The sequence below is a fragment of the Convolutriloba macropyga genome, chromosome 13 (genome assembly GCF_964194025.1).
Source record: "Convolutriloba macropyga chromosome 13, txConMacr16.3, whole genome shotgun sequence".
NCBI lineage: Eukaryota > Metazoa > Xenacoelomorpha > Acoela > Convolutidae > Convolutriloba > Convolutriloba macropyga.
The window spans coordinates 36397937-36424813 of record NC_134480.1 but is presented as its reverse complement, the minus strand read 5'-3'; the positions used below and the strand labels follow the sequence as shown (position 1 = coordinate 36424813).

At 37.4% G+C, this 26877-nt stretch overlaps 1 protein-coding gene across 1 annotated transcript; it reads left to right on the top strand.

Moving 5' to 3' along the window:
- Window positions 1-475: 475 nt before the first annotated feature.
- On the top strand, window positions 476-25533 carry LOC142351448 (pre-mRNA-processing factor 39-like). The gene is made up of 11 exons (XM_075403459.1): window positions 476-659; window positions 6786-6958; window positions 7419-7540; window positions 7908-8234; window positions 12949-13396; window positions 15270-15458; window positions 16380-16509; window positions 19632-19900; window positions 23998-24185; window positions 24601-24871; window positions 25223-25533. The coding sequence occupies exons 1-11, from the start codon at window positions 485-487 to the stop codon at window positions 25343-25345; spliced, it is 2415 nt and encodes an 804-aa protein (XP_075259574.1). The 5' UTR covers window positions 476-484; the 3' UTR covers window positions 25346-25533.
- The last annotated feature ends 1344 nt before the right edge of the window (window positions 25534-26877 follow it).

Genomic DNA, 26877 nt, shown 5'->3' with positions numbered 1-26877 from the left:
CGACGTTTAGTCGGTTATGTTTAAATAAGTTCTATGGCGCGTTTTTCGTTTGACTTGTAGAGACGGCTTCAACTGGTAGTTTTCTGAAATTGGTAATCAAAAACCAGTAGTTCACTTCAAATTCTTTGCTATCTGAGCCCTTATTTTTATTAATAATAATAATAAATCAGTATTTAGGGTCAAGTTCAGGGGAGTTTTAAGTCCCTGTTGATGCTTCGATGGGAGCTGTGGTTGAAGAAGGGAGGCTGTTAGTTTGACTCATCTACTTTCGTCATTAGTTTTTTCTAATGCGGTCTGTCTTTTGTTTTACTTTCTCACTTGATGTTTATATATATAATCATTTTATTGATAGATTTAAACAATAAGAAATGCTTCATGAAGACGTAGTGTTTTGAAGAAATGCTTCATGAAGACATAAGGTTTGGTAGCACAAACTGGAAGGACATTTTCCTAATTTTTACCAAATAAAATGATTTCAGATTGAATGGATGAACAATCGTTTCAGCAGGAAGCTGCTTTAAGTGGAAGTGTTATTGAACATGAGCAGAATGCGGTGGAAGCGGCAGAAGAAGTAGATACAAAACCTTCTGGCAGGCTCGGATTATCGTCTGTACCCGGATTAGATGAATTGTGGGCGCAAGTTAGCACGGATTTCACCGGTGTGTTAAACTTGAAATTAGAGGATTTAATTTGGAAATATATATACGCAGACATTTTTAACAAAAAAGCGTATTGAAAATGTTTATTGTTGAGTAAATTGGTAAAAAAACAAAATAGAGACTGACTTCTTGGCTTTATCAATTATTTATTGACCAGATCGGGTATTTATCCAAGAGGTATTCTCAAATGTAGGGGGGTTATCTAAATAATCAAAAGATATCTTCTCAATTTTTTGTTAATTTTGTTGTTATGTTTAATAATCGAAGGGAGTTAGGGAAATTGTTCCATTTTGTGGCCTGGGGAATACTTTTGCAAATGCAGTTTTTGCAACGGAAAACTCATTCTGTAATGATAAAAAGTGGCGAAGACCCTTGGACCTATTCTAATTCCTAGACTACTACTACTACTAAAGGTTAACGTCCACAAAGATGAAAATCCAAGTGCGTGCTAGGGATCAGAGAGACGGGGCTTGCCTGATGCCGCCGCAAAAACCTGTTACTCGCAGTCTATGTACTGAGTTTATGGACCCTGGGAGCGGTTGACCGCTCGTACTTCTGCTACATAGAGGCGTCCATACTTGAGCCTTCACAGCATCTTCGCTTCTTCATTGGCCTCGCAGTTAATTTATTGGGTGCCATTGTAATTCCAAATTGGAGCAATGAGGCCAGGTTTGACCCTCACCTCACTATCAACAATACGACTAAACTCCAAAGTCAAAGTACTAGGTGTCATCTTTGATAGTCTGCTCAATTTTGGAGAACATGCATTGAGAACCAAAGAGACTGCAAAACTGCTCAGTGACCTACAAAGCAATCGATGGGAGCGTCATCAACTACGGTGCGTATGTTTGGGCTTCCACAACCAGCAATACAAACTGGAGCCACCTGAAAACATAAAGAACATTGCTCTTCGCACAATTACTGGTTCTGTAAAATTGTGGACTTCGATGGCTAACCCAATGAGGGTGAAATACTGCCCGTTAAAGTTCTGCGTGCTGCCCGTTAAATAAGAAGTAAATAAATGGCAAAGAATACAAATACGCTTTGAAAAGCATTCGGCGACGCACGGTCCATACTCACCTCAACAAAGATAACAAGCAACTAGGCACACCATCAAAGATAGCAGAACAAGAACAAACGCTGACACGAATCGCACCTATCCGATTGGCCCAATTGTGAACTGGATACTGCGCCCCTGCCGATAGCTATGTCAAATCATCTGTATATGTCTTAGCAATGCGAAGCTATTCTGGCAACCTGTGGGCTATGACTTTGGAATGTTTTAATGCCGTTGTATATGAGTTATTGAAACGTGCAGGTCTATTTCGCGGATATTCTTGCAATCTCTTGGCTTTGTTTGATTTTTTCGATCCCTTGCGCATATATCTCCATGGTGCTCTCTCCCTCCTTTTTCTCCTATCTTTGCTTTCTTTTATTTCAATCAAATTCTTTTCTCTTGCAATTTTCTGTTCGATTCTCTTTTCTTCTTTTTCACTTTGTCTTCTTCCTTGTTTTTTTTATTTTTTTTGCTCTTTCTGTCTCCCTATGTGCTCTCTCCTCTTTTCTGACTGTCTCGATCTCTTTTCACGCGCGGGGTGGTGTGCGTTTGTGTGATGGTACGTTTTTTAGCTAATTTACCTTCCTCTACTAAATTGTGATTATACAAGTCATATATATTATCATCGCTTGTTTATGCTTCAGAAGTCTGGTTTCCCTATGCAAGTGATCTGCGAAAGCTGGAATCGCTTCAGAAAATGTGCTGTAAATTGATATGCTCCGGAACAGATTACAGGGATCGACTACTTAAATGCAAGCTCCTTCCTATATCGTGTTTCCTAAATTTCAGGGATCTGGTCATGCTCAATCGTATTTTATTTTGATTTTATGACATGCCCATTGGTGAATATTTTTATCTTGAGTACAAGAGCTGATTGTTACGAAGATCCAACAGGCCAACATTTGTAGAAAACACCAATAATCAAGCGAAATTTATTCATTCTAAGCGCCTTGTATGCCAACGAACTGCACAAAAATGCGTCATTTGTTATGTTTGATCACCCTCCCTCGTTCTATTCTAATCTAAATTCATTGGTGTTCAAATTTGTTCAGAACAAGTATGATGACTGTCGTTTTCTGAGTTTGTTCATTATTTAGTGCCTAAAAAGCAATAAATTTTATACTACTACTACTACTACTACAACCACTACTAATTGTTGGTGCTCTTTTGTGTTTGTCTCCTTGCTTTTAATCTTCCTCATCTCTTACTCGATCTTTATCTTGTTTTTGTTGTCTGTTGGTATCTTTTTTGGTGTTTCTTATTTTTTCTTTTGATTGTTTCCATGTGTTGTCTCTTCTTTTTATCCGTTTACTCTCATTTTCCTAATTCTCTTTGTTCCTTTCTCGCTGCTTCGTTTTAGTTGTACCTGCCCGTCCTTCTCGACCTATATTGTTCTTTCGTTGTTTTCGTTGATATTGCTGTCTCTCTCTCCCTATGTATCTTTCTCTCAATTGTTCTCTGTCACTTTCTTTTTCTCTAATTCTATTGCTCTCGTCTTTGTTTTCTATATCTTTTTGCTTTTTTGCTCTCCTTTTTATGCTTCTTCTCGCTCTTTGTCTTGTTCTGCCCTTGCTCTTTCTCTCTCTCTCTCTCTCTCTCTCTCTCTCTCTCTCTCTCTTGCTCTCGCTCTCTCTCTCTCTCTCTCTCTCTCTCTCTCTCTCTCTCTCTCTCTCTGACTTCGCTTTCTTTTTGTCAGTTGCGAATTCTTTGTTTTTTGTGTTATCACTCATCTCATGTCAGTTTTCTTATTTCTGCTTTTTCTCTCTTTTTTTTTACTTTCTCTTCTCTCCTGAGTTCTTTTCTTTCTGTTGCGTTTTTTTGTTCTATCTTTTCCCTATTGCCGTGATTTATTGCGTTTTTCCTCATTTTGTTTCATTTTTATGCTGGGTTCTAACGAATGCTATAAATGAATTGCTCCCCAGCCTGTTTGAAAGGAATTGTCCAACAGATCGTGGTTATCTTTGACACGAATCGCACTTATCCGATTGGCCCAATTGTGAGCTGGATACTGCGCCCCTGCCGATAGCTACGTCAAATCAAGCGGAAAAATTTCTTCATTCGAAGTGCCCTGTTTGCCAACGAACTGCACAAAATTGCGTTATTTGATATGTTTGATCACGCTCCCTCGTTCTATTCTAATCTCAATTCATTGGTGTTCAATTTTGTTCAGAACAAGTATGATGACTATCATGTTCTGAGTTTGTTCATTATTTAGTGCCTCAAAAGCAATAGTTTTATTCTACTACTACCACTACTACTACTACAACTACTACTAATTGTGGCTGCTCTTTTATGTTGGTCTCCTTGCTTTTAATCTTCCCCATTTCTTACTAGATCTTTATCTTGTTCTTTTTGTCTGTTTGTATCTTATTTTGGTGTTTCTTATTTTTTCTGTTGATTGTTTCCATGTCGTTTTGTCTCTTCTTCCTTTTATTCGTTTACTCTGATTTCCCTAATTCTTTTTGTTCCTTTCTCGCTGCTCGTCTTAACTGTACTTGCCCGTCCTTCTCGACTTATATTGTTCTTCCGTTTTTTAACAGTTTTTTATAAATCATTTGTTTAATGGGTTGCAAATTCACAACTCAACGCTCTTCATTGATACCGCTGTCTCTCTCTCTCTCTGTGTATCTTTCTCTCATTTGTTCTCTACTTTCTTCTCTATTTCTATTCCTGTCTATTCCTTTGTTTTCTATATCTTCTTGTTTTTTTTCGCGCTCCTCGTATGCTTCTTCTCGCTGTTTGTCTTGTTCTACTCTTGCTCTCGCTCTCTCTCTCTCTCTCTCTCTCTCTCTCTCTCTCTCTCTCTCTCTCTGACTTCGCTTTCTTTTTGTCAGTCGAGAATTCTTTGTTTTTTCGTGTTATCACTCATCTTTTCTTTGTTGCGTTTTTTTTATTCTATCTTTTCTCTATTGCCGTGATTTGTTGCGTTTTTCCTCATTTTGTTTCATTTTTATGCGGAGGTTTTGCTGGGTTTTAATGCAGGCTATAAATGAATTGCTCCCCAGCGTGTTTGAAACGAATGGTTCAACAGATCGTGGTTATTCTTCATTTTTGTGTGAACTTACGTCAAACGTCCTTTTAGTCGGATATGTATTGGCTTTTCTTATTTTTATTAGTAAATGCTCTCACTCGACAATTTTTCGATGAATTGATTCTGGCACGTAAAGCAGTTTTCAGTGAGTGATTAGTCGAAATAAGATCGATTTACACTAAGGTGTTTCCGAAGTTGATTTTAGTTAGACGTTACTGAAACCTTTTGCGGGACCGCTGGTTTCAACAATCTCATTTGGAGTTCAGAGCTTCAAGCGTTTGAAAGCAATTCGTTCGATACTCTTTTCTTTATTTCCTTTGTTTGATATCGTTTTGGTTGTTCTTTTTTTCATTTGCTCTCAAACGACTTTGTTTAATGCAAATTTTTTGCTGGATTGTTTTGCAGCCATAAAGAAGAAATGATCTGGGCTATATCCGCCGAGTTAAATTGACCCCCTTGTCGTTCGAAAGCAATTTGTTAGACATTTGTTTATGCTTCTTCCTTGTTTTTATTGCCTTCTGAGTTTTTTTTTCTTTTTCTTCCACTCTATCTCCTCTTCTATCTAATATATTTCTGTGTACTCTTTTGCTCTCTTATCTCTGCTTCTGCCCTAATGATTTGCCTGTTCTCTCTCTCTCTCTCTCTCTCTCTCTCTCTCTCTCTTTCTGATACTGTTCGCTCTCTGCATTGCTCTGCCTCCTGTTCTTTCTTCATTTTACCCTCTTTTTAGGGGCTGCGAAACAAATTGGGCTGCTTTCAATTATCCCAAACCAACAGTCGTGGGACCAAAGTTTTTTTTGAGAGATATATCTTGAACACCTTTTTGGTGCAAAAGATTAGATGTGACAGTTATACGGTCAAAAAAAGCAGACCACTGACCATTTTACTCATTCTGTCACCACAGATTACTGAGATTTATGTTTTTAAAGAGAGAGACAGATAACCAGAACAGCAAACAATTCAGAATAACCGACGTCTAAAGCAATACGAAAGCCAGGATAGCAAAACATTTTCGCTTGAGCCAGAAACTGTTGAAACAGAAGTAAATGATGTGGTTTGCAGAACTCTCCCAACTTATCCCTTCCTTTTGCATTTCCCGCCAAAACTTTTTTGGTTGGTTTTTAACAATTATCTCAAAACCCAGCAGTTTGACCAATTTTTTCTCATAAGAAATTATTGCAAAAATATACTATAAAGCAAAAATGAGATGGGGTCATCGTATTGTACTAGAAATGCAAAAATGTTAAAGCTTTGCAAAGTTTCGCCTAGTGCTTGATATGTAACCCAGCAACACCATTCTGTAACCCAGCAAATGACAGATCGTGACTGTGAGAGCGTACCGTGACATCGCAGAGCACGTGAAATTTTAGCAAAAAGATTATTTTCAGGCTCAGTGGTCAACCGTTTCTTAAATTGTCAGTAATTTAGGGAGGCGGTTTAGTGTCATACTGTAGCAATTGTGGATTATTTGAAGCTATTTAGTTCAGCTATTATAAGTTGAGAGCTTTCTTAGATCTGACTTGTGTTCTAGATCCAGCACTACAATAATTTAAAAGAACTGAGGGATTATAAGCGACGGAGTTATGCCATCGCAAATTAATTTTGCGTTTTTGTATATTTTTCCCGATTTGTGAGTTTTGTGCATGTCAGCATTTCGCTGGTGCTAAATAACTTTCGTTTAGTTGTCATTTGACACCATTGTGTTTACTCTGCAACTTAGTGTTTAGCAGAAATTAAAGCAGTTTGAAGATGAAACTTCACTGTTGCTCTCTTCATGGTTCAACACTTCCTCTTTGCCTCGGTATCCTTTTCTATTTCTCATCTAAACATCGAATCATGTCTCTAATTTGATTATTTTTGGTTACTGGTTTTTATAAGGCGCTGTGTCAAACAAGCTTCATTTGCTGTCGCATTTATTCGGCTCGCTATAAGGATTCCATTTTAGACCAGCTAACTCCAAAGTAATTGGGCGGATATGGTAAAACCCTGTGGTCGGTTGTTAAACCAGGATCTGCATAAAATATGTTTGGTTATTTAGATTTTGACTGTTGGACAAAACTGCTCGCAAAGTCTGAAAGCTGTGAAGACATAAAGGAGGTGATGCAGGCGTACGATGTATTCTTGGATAGATACTGTCTCTGCTTTGGCTATTGGAAAAAGTATGCGGACATTTTGAAGAAAAGGGGACACTCCAATGAAGACGTCACTAAGGCAAGTGGTATAAGGATTAAAGACTCATGTATACTTGACTTAGTGCATCTCTTTTAGTCTTCCTGAATTAGCTCGAAATCGCGACTAGTACAAGCTTACATTATTCTGTTCATGGAAGTCAAAGAATTCAGAACTGCGACCAATTTAATAAACTACTGACAACTAAGTTCAAATACTATGAAATCCCAAGACCATCAGCCAATACTAGTGCTACGTACTATTAGATTATATATACTATGCCAAGTTCTTGTACAAGCGGGGTTCCGGTTTCTGAGGTTTTATGATGATTGTCTACGGATAAGTTATAAAGTTATTTAGCGTCTGTTTGGTGCTTATTGCCTTTATATCCACGCCGAATTTGGGGAGTGAATTTTTTTCTGTTGATTTAAGCTTCTGGAATTGTGTGTATAACAACAGATGCAGTTGAGGTGCGTTTTTGTTCATGCGGGTTCTGTTTCAGATCTTTGAACGTGGAGTTGTTGCGATTCCTTTGAGTGTAGACCTATGGATTCACTACATAAACTATGCATGCTCAACTCTGTACGTCGAGAAGAGTGAACAAAACGTGATGGCCATTAGAAAGTAAGTAGTTAACAAAATAAACTTCTGGTTCATAATGCATTTAAAATTGGAAAGCTTTCTATGAAAAAATATACTGATTCACTGCGTCCAGAAATACGTCATTTTGTGACCGAGAATTGTGAAATTTTTGAGTCGAAGCATTTCGTGCAAACAAATTTTGAGGATGTTTTAATTGAATGTTTGATCAGGTTCACATGGTGAATTAGTAATCAGTGGTTATCTCGGTCAAGAATTAGGAATGCTTAAGAATGCTTAGAACGCATCAGATTAGCAAACTCAAGTCAAAAGGTAACGCACCCTTATATAACTGGTGTGAACTCGTCTTCTTCAATTTCGTGCCTTCTCTCATGTCTATTTGTTGATTTAGTTTGTTTGAGCGTGGGGTGGGTGCTTGTGGTTGGGACTACAAATCAGACCGACTCTGGGACTTGTTTGTGAACTGGGAACGGGACATTGCAGCAGCTTCTGAACCCCTTAGTTCCTCATCAACAGCTGATAACACCTCAACGAACAACAACAATGAAAGCCCAAAGGGTCTCAGTCCACAGAATGAAGTAGACGAGAGTCAAGAAAAGACGGAGCAAAAAGAAGTGAAGAAAACAGAGATTTCCCATGGACGGTTTGTGACTGTAACAGCTCTATATGACAGACTGTTCAAAGTGCCAACACTCAAACACGCAGAACACTTCCAAAAGTAAGAGAATTAGTTACTACAGGTGATAATCCCAAATCATTTTTATAGCGGCGAAGCTGTAAGCTGAGCGGAGCTATATTGCGGTGCTCTTGGTTTTTTACAATTCAAAAAATTTGTATTGTATTGGAGCGGTCTTTTTTTAAAGATCTGATCTGTTCACACATTTTCATGATTTTTGAAGTCACATTGGAGTAGAGATTTTGGTCACGCCGAAACAAGAAGTGGAGCAAATAAGCGAGTGGTTTTGCGGCGTGAAATTTTTTCGCTCCAATTTTAAAGTAGAGTGAGAAAACGGTGTTTGCACAAAAGTTCGCTTTCTCGCAAGTGGCTTTCTCGCTAGTGGTACTTTTTCAATTTTTTGGATCGGATTTTTTTCTAAATGGTTTTCCCAATCCATTCATAGTTCATTCGAGGCCTAGTTTTGTTGTCAGAATAAAATTTACAGTTGCTGGTGGATTTTTTGTTCTCGTTAGCGGCATTTTGGCATTGATTTGCTTTTTTGGTTATCTGATTTTTTTTAGAAATGGTTTACCCAATTCACTCATAGTCCGTTCTAGGTGTAGTTTTTTTGATTAGTCAATGAAAATTTTTTAAATTGTACGTCAGGACTTGATTATTAATTTCTTAATTAGTAGTTTGGATTTCTTAATTATTTTGGATTTCTTAACGTTACCAAACGTTTTCAATAATATAAAATTTTGCTGCATTTTGTTTCTCTTGTTGACAGTGGTTTAAGTTTCACCAATTATTAGAGCAGACCTGGGGAAATAGTGAGTTAATGGTTTAATACAAAAGGTAGTGGCTTCTGTTGCAATTACGGTTTTGTTAGTGAAGTTCTGACGATTCGAGTCGCTTCCGGAATTCTTCCGGCTATGTTTTTTTGTTTCGTCGTCTGACGCTCTTTCGTTTTACATTTGTTCACACTGCAAAGCTGAGAAGGTCAAATTTTCTGAACGACTGCTTCCTCTCACTAATGGCACGTCCTCTCGCTCTCTAGCAAAGGTTTTAAGATCATTTGCTTGATTAGATTTTGATCATAGTGACTTACCTCACTCAATAAAATGACTTTTGCACTATAAAATTTTAATTACACCTTAAAGTTTAATTTGAATTAGTTTAAGGTCAAAGGAACTCATATGTGCAGTAAGGGTCACTAATAGGAGGCTTCTGGGGAATGAATTTTTGCAAGTTTTGTTAATTTATGGCTGAATATTTTTTACCTAGCTTTTTCAGCGGCGTCGATTTTCCAATTTAGATCTGTATCTGTTTCTATCCGTATTATACGACATTCAAGTCTATTCTTTCTCAGCTATTCCGGCGATCTACCGGCTATGTTCTCTATGTAAACAGTTTCTATTAAAGCTGTTTTGAACTGTACCAGGTAACGATTACAATTGTTCGAGTGCTTGTTACAGTTGCTTTGAACTTCGTAATTGCCCTCGATTGAGAAGCAATTATTGTTAACGTGTCTTTTTTATGCAGATTTTCCGCTTGACCGTTTTTGCGCTTTTATTCTATACAAATCTTTGGCTTATTTTCAAATGATTTTTCCACGCACTTTTTAATTGCTCTCAAACGAAGTTTAGCAATTATATTAGTCCTGTCGCTCTTTTTTATGTAATTTTTTGCTTGAACAATTTTTTGTCCAACGCATTTCACTTTTTATCCTCATAAACGGTATAAACAGGTAGCTTCCATTGGGCATTAAGTGGTCTGAGAGCTTTTCAGCTCTTTTTCAGCTCAAACTGTTTTGGAGACTTATACTTATGGTATGAAGGGCGGTTCTTAGAGGTTGAAGACTCCTCCATTTTTGCCTCCACAACCCCGCGCTGTTACCCCACACACACCCCACTGTTGCCCCATCAGTCCTTGATGAACCCCCTGTTTCTAGCTACTGACGAACAACCGGTCGCTAAAAACACGCAAATTTATACTGTTTTGCTATTTTTTTTCCAGCTTTTTGAATATTTGACATTTTTAGATTTTTTATCAGCCCTAGGTGTCAAGGAACCTCCTCATGGTTTTGATAATAGGTTATTGCATAGTTTCTAATGTTAGTGGAATGGTTTCAGAATTTTAACATCACGAATTTTAGCATTTTTTTTGACAAATCTTGCAATTTTTGGCATTTACTTTTACTTATCCAGGTCTTTCCGTACCCAGGGTTCCGAAAATATCCTAAGGGGTTTGATAGTAAGTTACTGACAAGTTTTAACTGGCCGTGGAATAGTTTTTCAAATTTTATTGTCACAAATTTTAGCATTTTTTTGGTAAAACTTGCTTTTTCAAGTTTTGAAAATTTTTGGCGTTTTTTAAATTTTTTCGGCCTCAAAAGCCAAGGAACCTCCTCTGGTGTTTGAAAAATGGTTGCTGCATAATTTCTAGATGTAATAGAATGTCTTGCAAGATTTTAACATCGCGAGTTTTAGCATTTACTGACATTTTTTGCCATTTTCAATTTCTTGAAATTTATAGTAATTCAGGTTTTTTTTTGAATCTCAAGTGTCAGAAAACCTTCGTTAGGCTTTGATGATAATTTACTGGAAAATTTTTGTTGGTCATTGATTAATTTTCGGTTTTTAATATTACAAGTTATAGAATTTTAAAAGGCAAGTTTCCATGGAACGTCCTCTATGGTTTGATATGTTACTGCATAGTCTATAGATGTAAATGAATGTCTTTCAAGAGGTAATGGAATGTCTTCATAGAGATTTTAATATCACGAATTAAAGCAATTTTTTTAGAATATTTGGAATTTGTTCATGTTTTTTTAAATTTTTTTCGGCTTCAGGGGCCCTGGGACCTCCTCCAAGTTTTAATAAAAAGCTGCTGAATAATTTCGTGAGTTAATGGGATGATGATCAATATTTTTATGACTCTAGTATGTGTAATTTTTGGATGAAATTTAAATTTTTAAAATTTTTTTCCATGTTCCAAGTTTTTATAAACTCAGAACTGGACCCCTGAGTTTTTATAAACTCAGAAACGGAGCCAGTGAAACTAGGCTCGAAACAGGGATACTCGATAGTCTCTTCATACAATGAGATGGTTCTTAGGATATAATATCTTGAATTATAGCAATATTTTGTTAAAATTTGCAATGGTTTCCAAAATTTTTCAATATTTGTTTTTTTTTTCTGAGTTTAACGACTATTACTGGCCAACGAATGTTTTCAAGTCTCGAATATGGGTTACTTGATTGAGACAAAAAATGGTTTTGAACTTTTTTACTGCGAAGTTGAAAATTTATTTTAATTTTGCTTTTTTCAGTTTTCTATAAGATTTATTTACTAACAAGGCTAGAAAACTAGAAGTTGCAGAGTTGAATCCCATCATGGAAAATTTTCCTATCTCTCTTTCCCTCTCTTTTGGTTAGGGTCTCTTTCCTTCTCTTTCTCGTTCACGTTTTATCTCTCTCTCTCTCTCTCTCTCTGTTTCTCTCTCTCGATGCCACACTTCAGCTGCTGTTATGTGGCGTAATGTTATCATCTCTGATCCTCATTAACAGTGAGTTAAAATAGAAATGTTTTTATCATACATGACTTAACAGATACTTTTTAGGAAATCATTGTTAATTGCTCTCAAAAGCCATCTATAGCAAATGTATTAATCCTGTTTGTCTCTCTTGTGCAGTTTTTTTGCTTGGCCGATTTTTCGGCTGACCCATTTGATTTTCTACTTCAAAAATGGGATAAAGTGGTAGCGCCCAGTTCGCATTATGTTCTCTTACAGCCGTTCAGCCCACTGGTCTTCAAGTAAGCAATTAACAGAAACTGTTTCGGAGACTTATACTTGTGGTGTGAAGGGCGGTTCTTAGAAATTGATCCCACACACCACCGGCCCACATCAGTTCCCCAATCCCATTTTGCACCCCCGCTGCGCTCACCTTACGCCCCTTCAATTAATTTGAAGGTATCCTTACTAAACCGTGGCTACCTACTGATGAAGCCAACCGCTCGCCGGTCGTTTGTGAGCAATTCACCCGACGTTAGTTGTTTTTTATAGCTGCGAAGCTGTAAGCTGAGCGTAGCTATATTGCGGTGCTCTTGGTTTGTTTTTTGTTTCGTCGTCTGACGCTCTTTTTTCGTTTTACATTTGTTCACACAGCAAAACTGAAAAAGTCAAATTTTCTGAATGACTTCTTCCTCTCACTAACGGCATTTGCGCGCGTGACTTTAATTCTCACTCGCTTTAGCGAAAGTTTTTAGGTTATTTGCGTGATTAGATTTTGATCAAACGTGACTTACCTCACTCAATAAAATGACTTTTGCACTTTAAAACTTAAGTTAAATTTGAATTTGTTTAAGGTCAAACGAACTCCTATGTGCAGTAAAGGTCCCTAATAAGAGGCTTCTGTGGAATGAATTTTAACAAGCTTTATTAATTTATCGCTGAATGTTTTTTAGCCTAGTTTTTTGAGCGGCGTCATTTTTTTTCAATTTAGATCTGTATCTGTTTCTATATTATATGGCTTGCAGGTCTATTCTTTCGCAGCTATTCCGGCAATCTGCTGGCTATGTTTTTTATTTTTGCGTGATTTCATTGTTCTCACTCCAAAGTAAAATTTGTTGTTCAAACAAAACCGATTGTTACAGACTCGATGACGAGTACCTGATAGCCAAGTGGTTAATACCTCTGTCGACTGTGATTGATTTTTGCAAAGCTTCTAGATTTTTTGATGAAGTTTTTCGTGCGGTAACAAATGCATGTTTAGGTTCCAGACATTTGTGGGGTGTGAAAAAGTGGAGGAAGTAGTGAGCAAAGAAGAACTTATCGGCCTGGTCGGAGAACTTTTGGTCAAAGAGGCTGCGGGCACAGATGATGATAAAGATGGACAGGAAGACAGGGACTATGACGAAGAAAAGGATGAGACAGATGCCAAAATGGACAGTGACAGTGACACTACTGGCGACAATTCTGCTGTCACAGATGCAGAGAGGGAAACAGAAGCGGCAGTGGAGGCAGCAGTCAAAATTGTCAACGCAGAGGCGGCAGCGAAGCACTTTGCAGAAATTGCGACTCCAGAAAACGTGCAAGAGAGGAATGCGAATCTGGCGAGTGAGGACCAGGAACCCCTCAAGATGCTCGTGATCAAAAGGCGCTCTTCGGTGTTTGAGGCTCTGAAGAGTGAAATTGATAAGATGGCGCCTTTTGAGTCACAGGTGAGTGCCTCATTTTTGTAAGACCGGAATCATGTATTTAGAAAGAAAACTTGCCGTGAGTGAATGTGGAGGCGCTTTTGAGACATTTCTGTTTTGGATGTATCGAAACAGCGAATTAAAATTGGACGTAGTGGGCTTAATTTAATTGTAAATTTTGTAATTTATATTGGGCCCGAGAGTATTAATCGGACTGGCAGATACTTGGATGCCAGTTAACACTTCCAAAACTTCAAAATTTTTTCAAATATTTTTTAAAGCTGGAAGTTGCAAGCGGAGAGTTGCTATACTTTGTCTCGGTTTTGTTTCTGACGCGCATTTTTAATATTTTTTTTGTTTCCGTGAACCGCTATTTTGTTCGCTAACTCGGATACTTTTGAGCCAGAGAAATAACAAGCTGGCGTAGCACATAGTGGTCAAGGTCTCTAACTCAGAAGGTTGCCGGATCAAGCCCCTCACTCGTCGGATATTTTTGAACCCATAAAATTGTAGGCCACAACCGCTGTGAATTAGATGGTCCCCGCCTGTCGCTCGAGAACAATCCATCCGACGTTAGTCTGTTTATGTTTAATTGCTCTCAAACGAAGTTTGTAGCAATTATATTAGTCCTGTTGGTCTTCTAAAATGCGATTTTTTGCTTGACCAATTTTTCGTCTGACCCATGTGACTTTTTCAAGAACGGGATAAACAGGTAGCGCCCATCGGGCGTTAAGATTTCTTTGAGCTACTGGTCACAAAGTTTACGATTCACAGAAACTGTTTTGGAGACTTATACTTATGGTGTGAAGGGCGGTTCTTAGCAATTGATCCCGCACCCCCACCTCACCCGCTTCACCCACCCTCCAACATTACCCCCCCCCCCCCCCAATTCCCACCCCTGCCTGCACATCGTTCAGGCCGTTGCCCCCCCCCCCCACGCCGCGCTCACCTCACGCCCCTTCAATTAAGCTAAAGCTAGCCTCACTAAACCGTGGCAAGCTACTAACAAAGCCAACCACCCGCCGGTCGTTTGAGAGCAGTTCTTCCGACTTTAGTCGGTTATGTTCATATTTTTAATCCCAGATTTTTTTTGACTTCTAGTGAATTTTTTCTCTGTTTCCATATAAATATTACACGACGCGCAAATCTGTTTCATAATTGTTTCTGCAATCTGCGCGATATTTTTTAATCATTTGTGATATTTTTTAAACAGAAAATTGAATCTGACGTAATTGTTTTGCTCATTACAAGAAGCTTTAGAATTGGTCGCTAATGACCTGATACACTCAGCATGGCTTTCATCAACTCTCGTTTGAATAACAACAGTTTGATAAATTACTGATGAAATTAGTTGTTAGCGCCCGATGAATACTACGAACATTTCAGCATTTCTGAAACTACTTTAGGATTGGCTGTCTTTTCCGCCACGCTTTTCTCCCCACTGTTGCTATTCAAAGATAGTCTAATCATCTACAATGTGGCGTAAATTATGCAGCTGTTGTAAAGGCAACGAGAGTTGATTAAGAAGACGGTTTACAAGACGGTCGATTTACAAGACGGTTGTTAATTGCTCTCAAACAAAGTGAAGTGCAGTTCATCAGGTTGACCTTGAAATTACATCGGAACATCTTAAGTCCTCCGATTAGAACATTAGACATTTTAACACGCCTATTTCAATTCATCGCCAACTTTGCATCCTCAAACCTTTTCCACATTCCCTACTTGTCCCTACTTTCAGGCGGTATCGTCCCAATTATTTTAATAATTAAAATCGATATGCAGGAGAACTGACAAAGAAAATGTTGAAATATGCTTTCGGAAACTTTAAGAAATATAGGGGAGAACGCGCAGAGCAATAATAGTCATTTTTGAAATTAGAAGTTAGATTTCTTTTAAGCTGAGACGGAACTACTTTCACGTGAAGCCCCTTGAGCGTGGACAGCTGAAGACGTGGAATGACTACCTAGACAGCTTCATGACCCGAGAGAATCTGACAGGAGCACAATGCGTGAGCAGGGAGCGAGTATTGTTTCTATTCGAAAGATGTGTCATTACCTGTTGCTATTATGAGGAATACTGGCTCAAGGTGAGTAGTGACGTCACTCAAATACCACTCAATTCCAATTCAATCAATAGATTCAATCAAATAATACCATGTGTTAATGTAACCTTGCTTCTGTCTTATGTCAACGCCCTTTGGGTGGCTGTGCAAATGGAATTAAGGAAGTACAGCTTCAAGACTCCTGCCTTAAAGCTATCTCTCACATGCTCTCAGTGGAAAGCTACGATCTGCATCACTCTTTTGTATGTATGTTTGTATGGCGTCTGATGCCACAGAATCGAGGAACCAACAGTAACCCGAAGAAGAGAGAACCTGTCTCGAACTTGACATCAAATACGCAGCGAATGCTTTGCTCTCTTAATTTAGCAGAAAAGATTCTAAACTACTTGAGTTGCTTAAATGAGCTTGTATCAAACCGTTTACAAATGTTGACTCTTTCTTATTATAGACCAAATTCGATTATAGTGTCGTTCATTATAATATGCTTTCGGAAACTGAATTTTCAATAGTTTCAATCTCCACTAAACAGGGACGGGTCTATTATGGGCAAGAACCAACATTTTGTGTTATGTTATACAATGGGTTCTAGTTATGAGCGCAAAGCAATGGTTGTGGACATAATTGTGGGTGCCTTGCCCGCTTTTTTTCATATTTCCTATTTGAATCAATACTTTTAACGAGTTGTAGGTATTTCAGCCTAACGTTAGTTTGTTCTTATGGGCTCGAACGGGTAACGTTGCCTTCTAAAGAGAAGACTTGACAGTGGTGTGATGATACGAGATGATGACTGGCGATAATGCAACGTTGAGTGCTGTCACCTGATCTTGAGCACTTAATCTCGGTAAAATTGTTGACATTGGATTATATAAATATAAGTATTAATTACAGTCTGAAACTGAGGTGAAGGTTAAGTTCCGTTGAAGTGAACAGTTTTGTGTGTTTAAGTACATCACGTACCTGGAATCCAAGGGTCTGATTGAAGAGGCGAGGGAGGTGTTCTCGAGAGCAGGGCGAACCCATCTGCCCAAAAAGATCACCTTCCATCTAGAGTGGGCAATGTTCGAGGAGAAACATGGTACGGATTATTTGGTTAAATTAAGTTTGTTTTTTCCGACACAAAATAGTTTGAACCAGACATACGCACACTTCAATTCAGCCGCAATTTTTGAATTTTGGACTGAATTGCGTGCATAACGTCATTTTTTGCACTTATTGGACTTAATACAAATTAACTGCTCTCGAACGAACTTTGAAGAAAATATTGTAAACATGTGTATCTTTTTACGACTCAATGAAGAGTATTAGTATTCTACGGTTTTTTTTAAAGCTGAAGCAAGTTTGTTCATGACTTGAACTTTTGACTTTTTTCTTTTCGGACATTGACTGCTGTGTTTGAACGTTGTTTTCTGTTTTTTGTTTGTATTTTGTTTTTATTAACTAGAACGTCTTTTTTGCACCTTACGAGTTTTCAATTTCGTTTTTTTGATAATTGAAAAAAAATTGTTGTTGAGTCTTTTTTAGATCCTTTTTGCAAATTATTTCAATGTTTCAAATTTTGAATTGGCTTCTCTTCTTTTATTTCTTTTATCTGTATATGCTGATGGCAATGTGTTTTTTCTCAACATTGATTGCTAATAATGAAAGGTATTTGTTTTTCTACTTAATTTTTCAATTTAGTTTGAAATTTCCGAGATCTTTCTGACTTCTCTAAGGTAGTTTCATTTGTCTCTTGTTAATAGCTGCCCTCATCTTCTCAGCCGGCTATTATAGCGCTCCTATTTTTTTTTACTTCGTCGAATAAAAAAATGTTTCGCTTTACCTCATTTTGCCGCTTTTTCAACATTTTGCGTGATATCTTTTTGACTTCTCTAGGCTAGTTTCTCTCTTCTCTCATTCTGCTAAAAGTGATTTTGAACATCAGTTGCTCAGCAAAGCAATTCAAAATGAACAGAGTCAGTATAAAAATTGGAGTCAGAAATGGAAACGGGATAAACCCATAAAGCCCAATTTTAGCTGCCCGCTATTTGAACGTCGTTCCTATAAGTATTAGTTACCTCTCTAATGCTTATTGGTATTGATAGTGGCCCCTGTAGCCTCTCTCTAAGAGACAGAAGTATGTTCAACTACGAAATGTCTATCAAAATAAATCGGACTTAAAAAATGTTTTTGTACAAAAATCTTTTTTTTTTCAATATCTTCTATTCTTTCAATCCCAATCATGCTTATTGGAATCAACGGCGGCTATTTTCCGGCAATGTGCCGGGTATGTTTTTGCTCAAATTTGTTTTAAACAGCAGTTGCTCAGCAAAGGAATCTAGAGTGAACATAGCCAGGATTGAAAAACGAAATCATAACGAATACGCGATAAACCCATAAAGCCCAATTTAAGATGCCCGCTATTTGAATTTTGTTATTGTAAGTCTTAGTTAGCCTCACTAATGTGTTTTGAGCATTAATGCTAGCCCCTGTCTCCTCTCATTAAGAAATAGGAGTATGCATAACTACCAAATCCAATCAAAATAGCTCACACTTTAAAAATGTTTTTGTACTGTTAACTAAATGAAGTCGTGATTGTTTTTCCAATTATGTTGATGCTCAAATCGTTCTTGCTATGACAGCGGAGAAAATTTTACAGAAATATTTTTGGTAAAGTTTACGGGTTTTTTTATTTTCTGACTACTGGAATCTGTTCCGGAGTTCTGCCGGCTGTGTTTTTTTACTTTGTCGAGCAAAATTTTGTTTCGCTTTACCTTAGCTAACAGCTTGATTGACATTTTGCATGAAATATTTTCGACTGCTCTAGTCTAGTTTCAATCTTAGTTCATTCTGCTCAAAGTGCTTTTAAACTGTAGTTGCTCAGCAAAGCAATCTAAATTCAACAGAATCATTATCAGGAAATGAAATTGAAATCAAAACGGGATAAACCAATGTAGACCAATTTTAGATTCAAGCTACTTCAGCATTTTTCTGATAATTCTTATTTAACATCTAATTAGCATTGATGCTAGCCCCTGCATCCTCTCATTAAAAACAGGGGTATGCATAACTGCAAAATCCAATGAAAATTTTTCGCTTTTTAAAAATGTTTTTACGATAATCAATTTTCATCATTGTTTTTTTTTGTTGCTCTAAGCTGAGTGGAGCTATATTGCTCTGGTTTTTTTTATTTCTTCGTCTGACGTTTTTTCGTTATGCATTTGTAGAACATTTGTCTAGAACATACTATGGCATGCTATTTTTAGTCACTTTTTTACGCTTGACTCTTGCTTTTTGCGTCATCCAAATTGCGTGCATTTGTAAATTTTCGGCTGCTACAACAAATCGAATATAAGGTGAAGGAGACTGGTAGTCGGGTGTTTAATGGGTTTTGTTTTTATGCAGGGGTTTGGAGTTCGAAACTCTGCATTTTCGATATTTTTTGCACCCAAAAAGGCTCTGGATGATGGAATTAGTGTTTTGAATTAAAGTTTTTCGGGTGGCCGTGATAACTTTTTTCCCATAACTAATGACTCATTTTTGTATCTGTTTCTATCAGTGTTGTACGGCACGCAACTATTTCGCAGCTCTTCCGGCAGTCTGCCGGCTATGTTCTGGTCCTTCAATGTGAATCGGTGTTATGAAAATCAATGAGAATCAATTTTCCGGCAGTCTGCCTGGTGTTTAATTGCTCTGTGACAAAATAGGTGATGAATTTGATCGGGGCTAAAGTTGGTGTGCAGTTCTCCGAGAGCTTTAGTTAAGCTTTGGTTAAGTTAAGGGCTTTGGTTGTTAAGTGAAAGTTTAACTGCTCAAGAGGCATAATTTATGACAAGGGCTATTTTATTAGTTTTGGATCCCCGCACTTTTCAATCCACTCGACCTTCTATCACTTTGTCTATCCCCATTACGTAATAAAGCTAGCCTACCTAAGATGTGGGCTACAGCCCAACCCCCCCCCCCCCCCCCCATGCAAGTAGTTCGAGAGCAATTTGTCGCACGTCAGTCGGGTTTCTATATTTGAAATCACTCGAGCCGTCTAGCAAACTATATCATCATCACTTTTTGAACGCACATCCTCTTCTTGCAAGCTGAATTTTAGATTTCTTTTGAAATGCTGGTTGTTGTAATAAAAGATAGCCACTGTTGATGTCGAGGCTTATTTTTGACCGGCGAGATGTGTTTAATTTTGTAAACCTTGCAATGCGTGTGTTGTGACAGGGTTCAAAGAGAGCGCAGTGAAGGTGCTGACGAACCTGGAGAGTTTTCATCCGGATGTTATCAAGATCCCAGTTCTCAAGGCAGGGGTCTACAGGCGCATGTGGAGTTTGAGTAAGGCGTGCGAGGCACTCCAATCAGCCATTAATGCCTCGTCCACGCGAGATCATATTGTGTTCTTCTCGCTGAAGCTGGCCAGATTCAAAGCGAAGGTCGAGGGTGATTTCAGTGGGGCCATGGAGGTCTTGCAACAAGCACTGAAGAAATACCCGGTCAGTTACCAAGTCCAAGTCACATAAATACAAAGGGGAATCTTTCATGTCAATGTCTAATCTCAGTTGGTTTATTTCAGTCATTTGAAGAGAAAAATTAGTGGAATTAGAGAAAAAAGTTTATCTTCTCATCCGACTATTATAGCGTTCCTATTTTTTACAATCCAAAGAATTTGGATTGTATTGGTGCTCTGCCTTTTTTACAATCCAAAGACTCTGGATTGTGTTGGTGCTGTCTTTTTTGTAAGATGTTTTCACACGTTCTTCCATGACTTTGAGCTTTCAAAACGGGATAAACAGTTAAGCTCAGCGGGCATCAAGTATCATTTGAGGCCCTTAGCTGATTTTAGTTGTCCTCCAAGCGTTTATAATGGTGCAGCTACTGAGAAGGCCGTAATTCAAGGTTAAAAGATCTTTTTTAGGAGTTTTTCAACCCAAAATGGTGCAAATTTTGTCATTTGTCGAATTTGTTTGACCAGTCTTAAAATGGCGTTTGTAAAAGTCGATAAAGATCTTTTGCAGGAAATCGTTACCTTCTAAGAGCAATTGAGCTATATTTTTTGGTTCTGCAAACATAAAAACGCAAAATTATACTAATTGTTGCAATTTCCTTCAATTTTTTTTTGTATTTTCATTTTTTGAGGTTTTCTGGGCCAAGGAACCTTCTCTAGGGTTTGATAATGAGCTGTTGCTTATTTTCTTGTCGCAATGGAGTGGTTTTCGACTTTTATATCACGAATATTTGCATTTTTTTATAAATCTTTAAATTTAACTTCAATTTTAAATTTTTCTAAACAATTTTTTAATAGCCGCACAGCGATAGCTGGGGCTATTATTGGCCTTCTCTTGGTTTTTTTTTTATTTCGTCGTCATGATTTTTGTTACGACCATATGACGTCACAGCCACTTTTTGTTCATTCGTTCATGCAATTTCAACTGAATTGCATGTGTGACGTCATTTTTCGCTCTTAGTGGAGCGAGTTTTTTGTTCATGCGCGTGATTAAATTTTTGGTCACACTTGACTTACCTCACTCTCAAAAATGACTTCCTCACTTTGAAATTGACTTTTATTTACTTTAATTCAAAGAGATAAGGTCAAATGGGTGTGTTTCACTCTAAATGAAGGTTATTTGAGATCAGCTAATAGAGGCAGCAAAAACTTATACAGATTTTTAATCAAAATATAACATATCAGCCTTCAATGAAATGACGAATTTTTTTGGTCTGCCTCTTTTACTGTTTTTTGAGTCTGCAGATCTACGAAGCTATTGCGGCTATTTTCTGGCAATCTGCCAGCTATGTTTGTCTTTTGTGTTTTTCCAGCCCGAGAGGCCAGGGAAGCTCCTTTAGGGTTTGACTAGACGCAACTGTAGAATTTTTAGTGGCATTAAAAGGGTTTTCCATGTTGCACTATCTCCCAAATTTTACAAGGTTTTGATAAAATTTGCATTTTTTCATTTTGTCTAATTGTCGGTTTTTTCCAGCTCCAACGGCCTTTTCCCTTTTGGCAATTTTCTGATAACCTTTAATTTTTTTTTCATTCTCACAATTGTCTTCATGTTCTCAGTTTATCAATCTTTAAGGGCCAGTGAAACCTAACGTAGGCTTAAATTTGGGTTACCTAATAGTTTCTGAATACAATGAAATGGCCTATAAGATATTAAAATCACGATTGTTAGCAATTTGCTATTTGTTTGTCAAAGTCGTCTTCTGTGTTTATCGGTCTTCAAGGGCCAATTAGTTTTTAACTCTTGCGGGTTACTTGACCGATTGCACAAACAAAAGTGGTTTTAAATATATATTGCATAATTTAGAAAATAATTTATGAAGATTTTAAGTATTTGATATCGAAATCAGAAGTGACCAGTATACCCCTTTCAAGGCTTGTGCTTGACTTGAAGGGTATATTTGAGTGGATGAAACATGAATTTCAAAATATTCAAAAGTTATAGCAATGATTACATTTTTAGTTTGATTGTTTTAGTGTCTACAATTTCTGGACTGTTCGCGTTTTCGACTCCCATTGTTCAATTGATGTGCTGGTCTGAATGAGTAGTTTTGTTTTTTCTTTCAAATTTTTTGGGTTGTATTTCGGTACTTGTCCTGCAATGTTTTTTTTTTGTAAGATGCCTTCTTCCATGACTTTGAGCTTCCACAGCGAGGTTAACAGGTAAAGCACAGAAGGCATTAAGTTTCATTAGAGACCCTTAGCCGATTTTAATTTTACTTCAAGAGTTTAGAGTTGTGAAGCTGCTTTGAAGGCCTTAATTCAACGTTAAAAAGTCATTTAAGAGTTTTTGAGCTCAAAATGGTGCAATTTTTCATGTTTTTAGTCATTTGTCTAGTTTTTTTGTTTCACCAGTCTTAAATTCATTTTTTAGAAGTTGATAAAGTTCTTCTGCATGACATAATTACTTCTAATGACCATTTTGTGAGCTATATGTTTAAATACTGCAATATCAACAACCAAAGTTGTACTAGTTTTTGCAATTTTCGGTTTTTTTTTAATTTCTCCTGCCTCTGGGGCCAAGCAACCTCGTCTAGGGTTTGATAGAGTGCTACTGCATAGTTTGTATGGGCAATGTATTTGTTATTAACTTTTTAATATTACGAGTTGCAAGTTTTGGATTAGAAGTTTAAAATTTTCTCATAAATTATTGCTTATCAATCTTTATGGGAGTGTGAAGTTTTTTGGGCTTAAAAATAGGTTACTGAATAGTTTCTGAAGACGATGAAATGGTTTTAAAGATATTAATATCATGAGTTTTGGCAGTATTTCAATAATATTTGCAATTGCTTTCAAATTTTTTTACATTTTAGTTTCGATCTTCAAGAGCCGATTAAATTTTTTCAAGTCTTGCAAAAGGGTAGGTGGACAGATCTAAGAGTCAAAAAATGGTTTTGAACATATTAAATTTGTGAAATTTAAATGTTCAAAACCATTTCAAGGCTTGTGGATGGTTTATTGGTTATATTTATGTTGATAAAATTTCGAGAGTTATAGCAATGGTTCAATTTTTTGTTAGTTTGTTCATTTTATTTTCTACAATTTCGGGACTGTTTGTCTTTTTGACTGGCATTTTTCATTTTATCTGGTCAGATGCCATTGTTCTGAGTGTTTCTTTCACTTATTTGGGCTGTATTTAAGGACTTCTGCTGTTTTTTACTTCGTCGAACAAAAATTTGTTTCGCTTTACCTCATTTTGCCGCTTTCTTGACATTTTGCGTGAAATCTTTTTGACTTCTCTAAGCTGGTTTAACTCTTCTCTCATTCTTTTGAAAGTGCTTTTATACAGCAGTTGCCCAGCAAGGCAATTCAAAATAAGAGAGTTGGTATAAAAACTGAATCAGAAATACAAACGGGATAAACCCATAAAGCTCAATCTTAGATGCCCGTTACTTGAACTCGGTTCTTATAGGTCTTAATTACCATCTCTATTGCCTGTTGGTGTTGATGCTAACCAGCCCCTGTATCCTCACACTAAGAAACAGGAGTATGTTCAACTACAAATTGAGTATGACATCAAAATAGTTTGCACTTCAAAAATGATTTTGTACAAAAGTCAATTTTTTCCCTGATTTTCTATTCTTTCAAATCCCAATCGTGGTTATGGTAATCAACGGCGGCTATTTGCCGGCAATCTGTCGGGTATGTTTTCTGTTCACAATTTGAAAACTTAGAAGTTTATTTGTGCTCTGAAGAACTGTCCCCACGTGTTATCCAGACGAAGGTTTTTGTTGGCGTCTGAATTTTGCAAACATTCGTGAGTTGTGCACCATATCTTGCCACAGTTTCTGACACATAAGTATGGTACAGACAATTAAGGATTGGAGAATGGGATATTCCCATTATAACCCCGCAGGATAGCGCAGAGTTAGAGTTTAATCTCCACAACTCCATCCGAGAAGCCTGGGGTTTGAAACCCTCCCCAATCAGTTTTTCCACTATTTAAGTTTCTCTAGCCTATTTCCTGTTTTAAATTATTTGCCTCGCCAGTCGTTCAAGAGCAGTTCGTCTGACGTTATTCGGTTAATATTTTATAAACTATAAGCAAATCTTAACTGGCCATTGTTGACGTGATTTTGCGTTTTTCAGGTAAATGAGAAGCTGCACTTGTGTGTGATAGACTTGGAGTACTCTGCACGACAGGTCATCAATGTGAGCAGCTTCTGTGATGCGTGTGACACTGTCATCTCCAATAACCAAATTGCATCTCACACCAGAATAGCCTTCTGCCAAAGGAAGCTGGAACTGCTCGAGGATGTTGGCACTGACTTGGCAGAGTATGATCACTGTTTTCCCTATTTTATAGCACTCACCCATCTAAGTCGTGGCTCCTTCGCTTTTTTATTGTCGGACCTATTTACACATTGCAAAAATATCGGATGTTGTCTTTCTCGAAAATACCATCAATCTTAAAGGAATGTTTTTCAACCCTTATTCTAATGTGCTCATAAGTATTTAGCTGTAAGGGTATGTTAGGTAACGTGCTGCATTAAGTTCGTTGCGGTTTCATTGCTTGCTCTCAGAAAATGTAACTGTATTAGTTTAATCTTCCGGCGAAATCATTGCTCCAATATTTGCTTGTCCATAATTTGCCTGCTCTGTAACTTAGTGGACTTTTAGAAAAGTGTTTTTGTTCATGCAAGAACCTGTGATGCCTTTATACTGATATGTAAAAATTTTTCCTTTGCCCAGAATTGTGGCTGCTCGGGAGGAATACAGCAAGCTTACTAAAGAGCTCAAGTGGTCAGAGGGTGGAGGTGGAAGTTCCACCTCGATGCACGACGCAGAGCCACCCGAGAAGAAAGCCAAATTAGCCGGAGGAGTTGGGTTAATGTCCAATGGGACAAATGGCATGCCAGCCCCTAACGGGGACATGCATGATCCAAACGCAATGGCGGCTGCAACAACAGCCGCTCACTATCCAAACTATTATTACCCTTGGCCATATTATGGCTCACAACAGGTATGGATTTTGCAGCACTAAGGATAAAAATGTACAAAAAACGAACCATTTATTAAGTGGCTACGTGGCTATCAATCTCTGATACTGCTGTGATAACTTAGCTTTTTAAGCAAAAAAAATTGTTTTGCTTTTGACGACAATGTATGGAATATTTTTAGTTTAACTTTTATATTAGCGAACGTTCAAGAATTATTGAGTCAAATCATTGGGAACATAGCAAAAATGACCATTTGATTGTCAGAAAGATTAATGCGGGGATCGAGGGTCATTTGGCGAGAGGGGGTTGGGAGGAGGGGAAAGCAGTTCTGGTTTTTGAAAGTAATGTTTTTTAAACGTTATTTGTTTGTTTAGCAATACCCGCCGCAACAATATCCTGCACAGTATTGGGCACCTGTAACAGCCCATGAATCATCTGACAGAATAGGACTAGATCATTCAATGGTAGCCTCCACATCCACAGCTGATGTCAGCTGACACTTATTTCATAAAACTTCAAACATTACTTAAACAGTAGAAACGTATTCTATGATGAGTTGTAGCTTATTGCGGTACTCTGTGCTTTTGAGTAAACTGAGTATTTTGTGCAGTTCAAATTATTCAAAATATTTGAGTTAATTACCTTTGTACAAAGTTCATGTTGACAATAAAATTGTTTATGGTGATTTTTTGGCTTCAGAGGTCAGGCTTGTTGTTAATAGCTTGTAAAGTGATAGCTGGGCACTATTTATGGCAATCTCTTACTACTGGAGTCTTTTTACGACTCGAAAAGATTGGTTTTCTAGGTTTTTTTACCATAGTACTGTTGGTTCAGCAACGTTTTAACCGAAAAATGAAATAGACTGCCGTGGTAAACAAGGTTTGCTGAGCGACAGAAAATTTTCCATATGTTTTGGATAAAAATGATATATTTAACCAAGATAAACCTGTTTGACAAATTTTATCTAATGAATTTTATTAATTGCTCTCAAAAGAAGTTTGTAGCAATTATACTAGTTTTGTGCGCTTTTTCGTCCGACCCTTTAAACTTTTTATTCACAAAAACGGGATAAACAGGTAACGCACAGGGTGCATTAAGTATCTAATCCCTCCCACCGTTACTAACACAACGACCCCTTCGTCCAAACCTAACCCCTCCCCCCCTGATATCGCTTGATTCCCCCCCCCCACCTAATGCTATTGACCCTGAACCCTAGATGGCTACTACTGAAGCCAACAGCTCCCTGGTCGTTCGAGAGCAATTCGCCCGACGTTAGTCGGTTATGTTTATAATAGCTGGTCCAACTCTCCTTGTTAATTTGGCGAGCTCCCATTTTAGGATATAAGGCGAATTCCCATTTTTTATAGAATATTTTTTATGCTAAGAAGATAAGGCGAGGTCCCATTTTTTATACTGAAATATTGAATTGATCCTAGTAGAGATTTTCGTTTTCACTTTCTGTACTCTACGAACCAAAGCTCGACATTTTGAATTGTTTTTACTTGTAACTTTTAAGCGTCATGTATACTCTGTAACGGAACTTGAGCAAACAGTTGGAATCGTGACAAAGTTTTCCATTTTCTAAAAATTGTATTTAGCAGATCAAAGCCTTTGTTGAGTAGAGACTTTTTTCTAATGTTGCAGAAGCTTCCAATTGTACTGCGGATAGGTCCAAGAGGAAAAATATTCTAATTTCAAATTTAGGTTCAAATACAGCGTTTCGGCTAACGAGCATTATTTGTAAATTAATGCGAACCCAGCACGAGATTTTGTTCTAAAGTCAGTTCTTTCTGAAGCTTTTACATTTAGTTATTTAAATCGGAACGAAAATATGTAGATTTTTGATCGTAGACATACGAAAAATATATTGCACTTGTAGTACGAAAATTAACTGAAAACTATTTTGAGAAAAATATTGTCGACCTAGAAGTATCATTTTGCCGACTACTCTGGTCTTTCAAAATTGTTGGACAGTTCGAACGTTGTTTGAAAAGTAAATTGAAAGTATTTTGCCGATTAGGCAACAATG

Excerpts from the sequence above, each read along its gene's own strand:
- LOC142351448 (XM_075403459.1), top strand. The coding sequence starts at position 485 with ATGGATGAACAATCGTTTCAGCAGGAAGCTGCTTTAAGTGGAAGTGTT. Across the intron at positions 13,397-15,269 it reads TGGCGCCTTTTGAGTCACAG|CTGAGACGGAACTACTTTCA; the intron begins GTGAGTGCCTCA and ends ATTTCTTTTAAG. Across the intron at positions 19,901-23,997 it reads AAGCACTGAAGAAATACCCG|GTAAATGAGAAGCTGCACTT; the intron begins GTCAGTTACCAA and ends TGCGTTTTTCAG.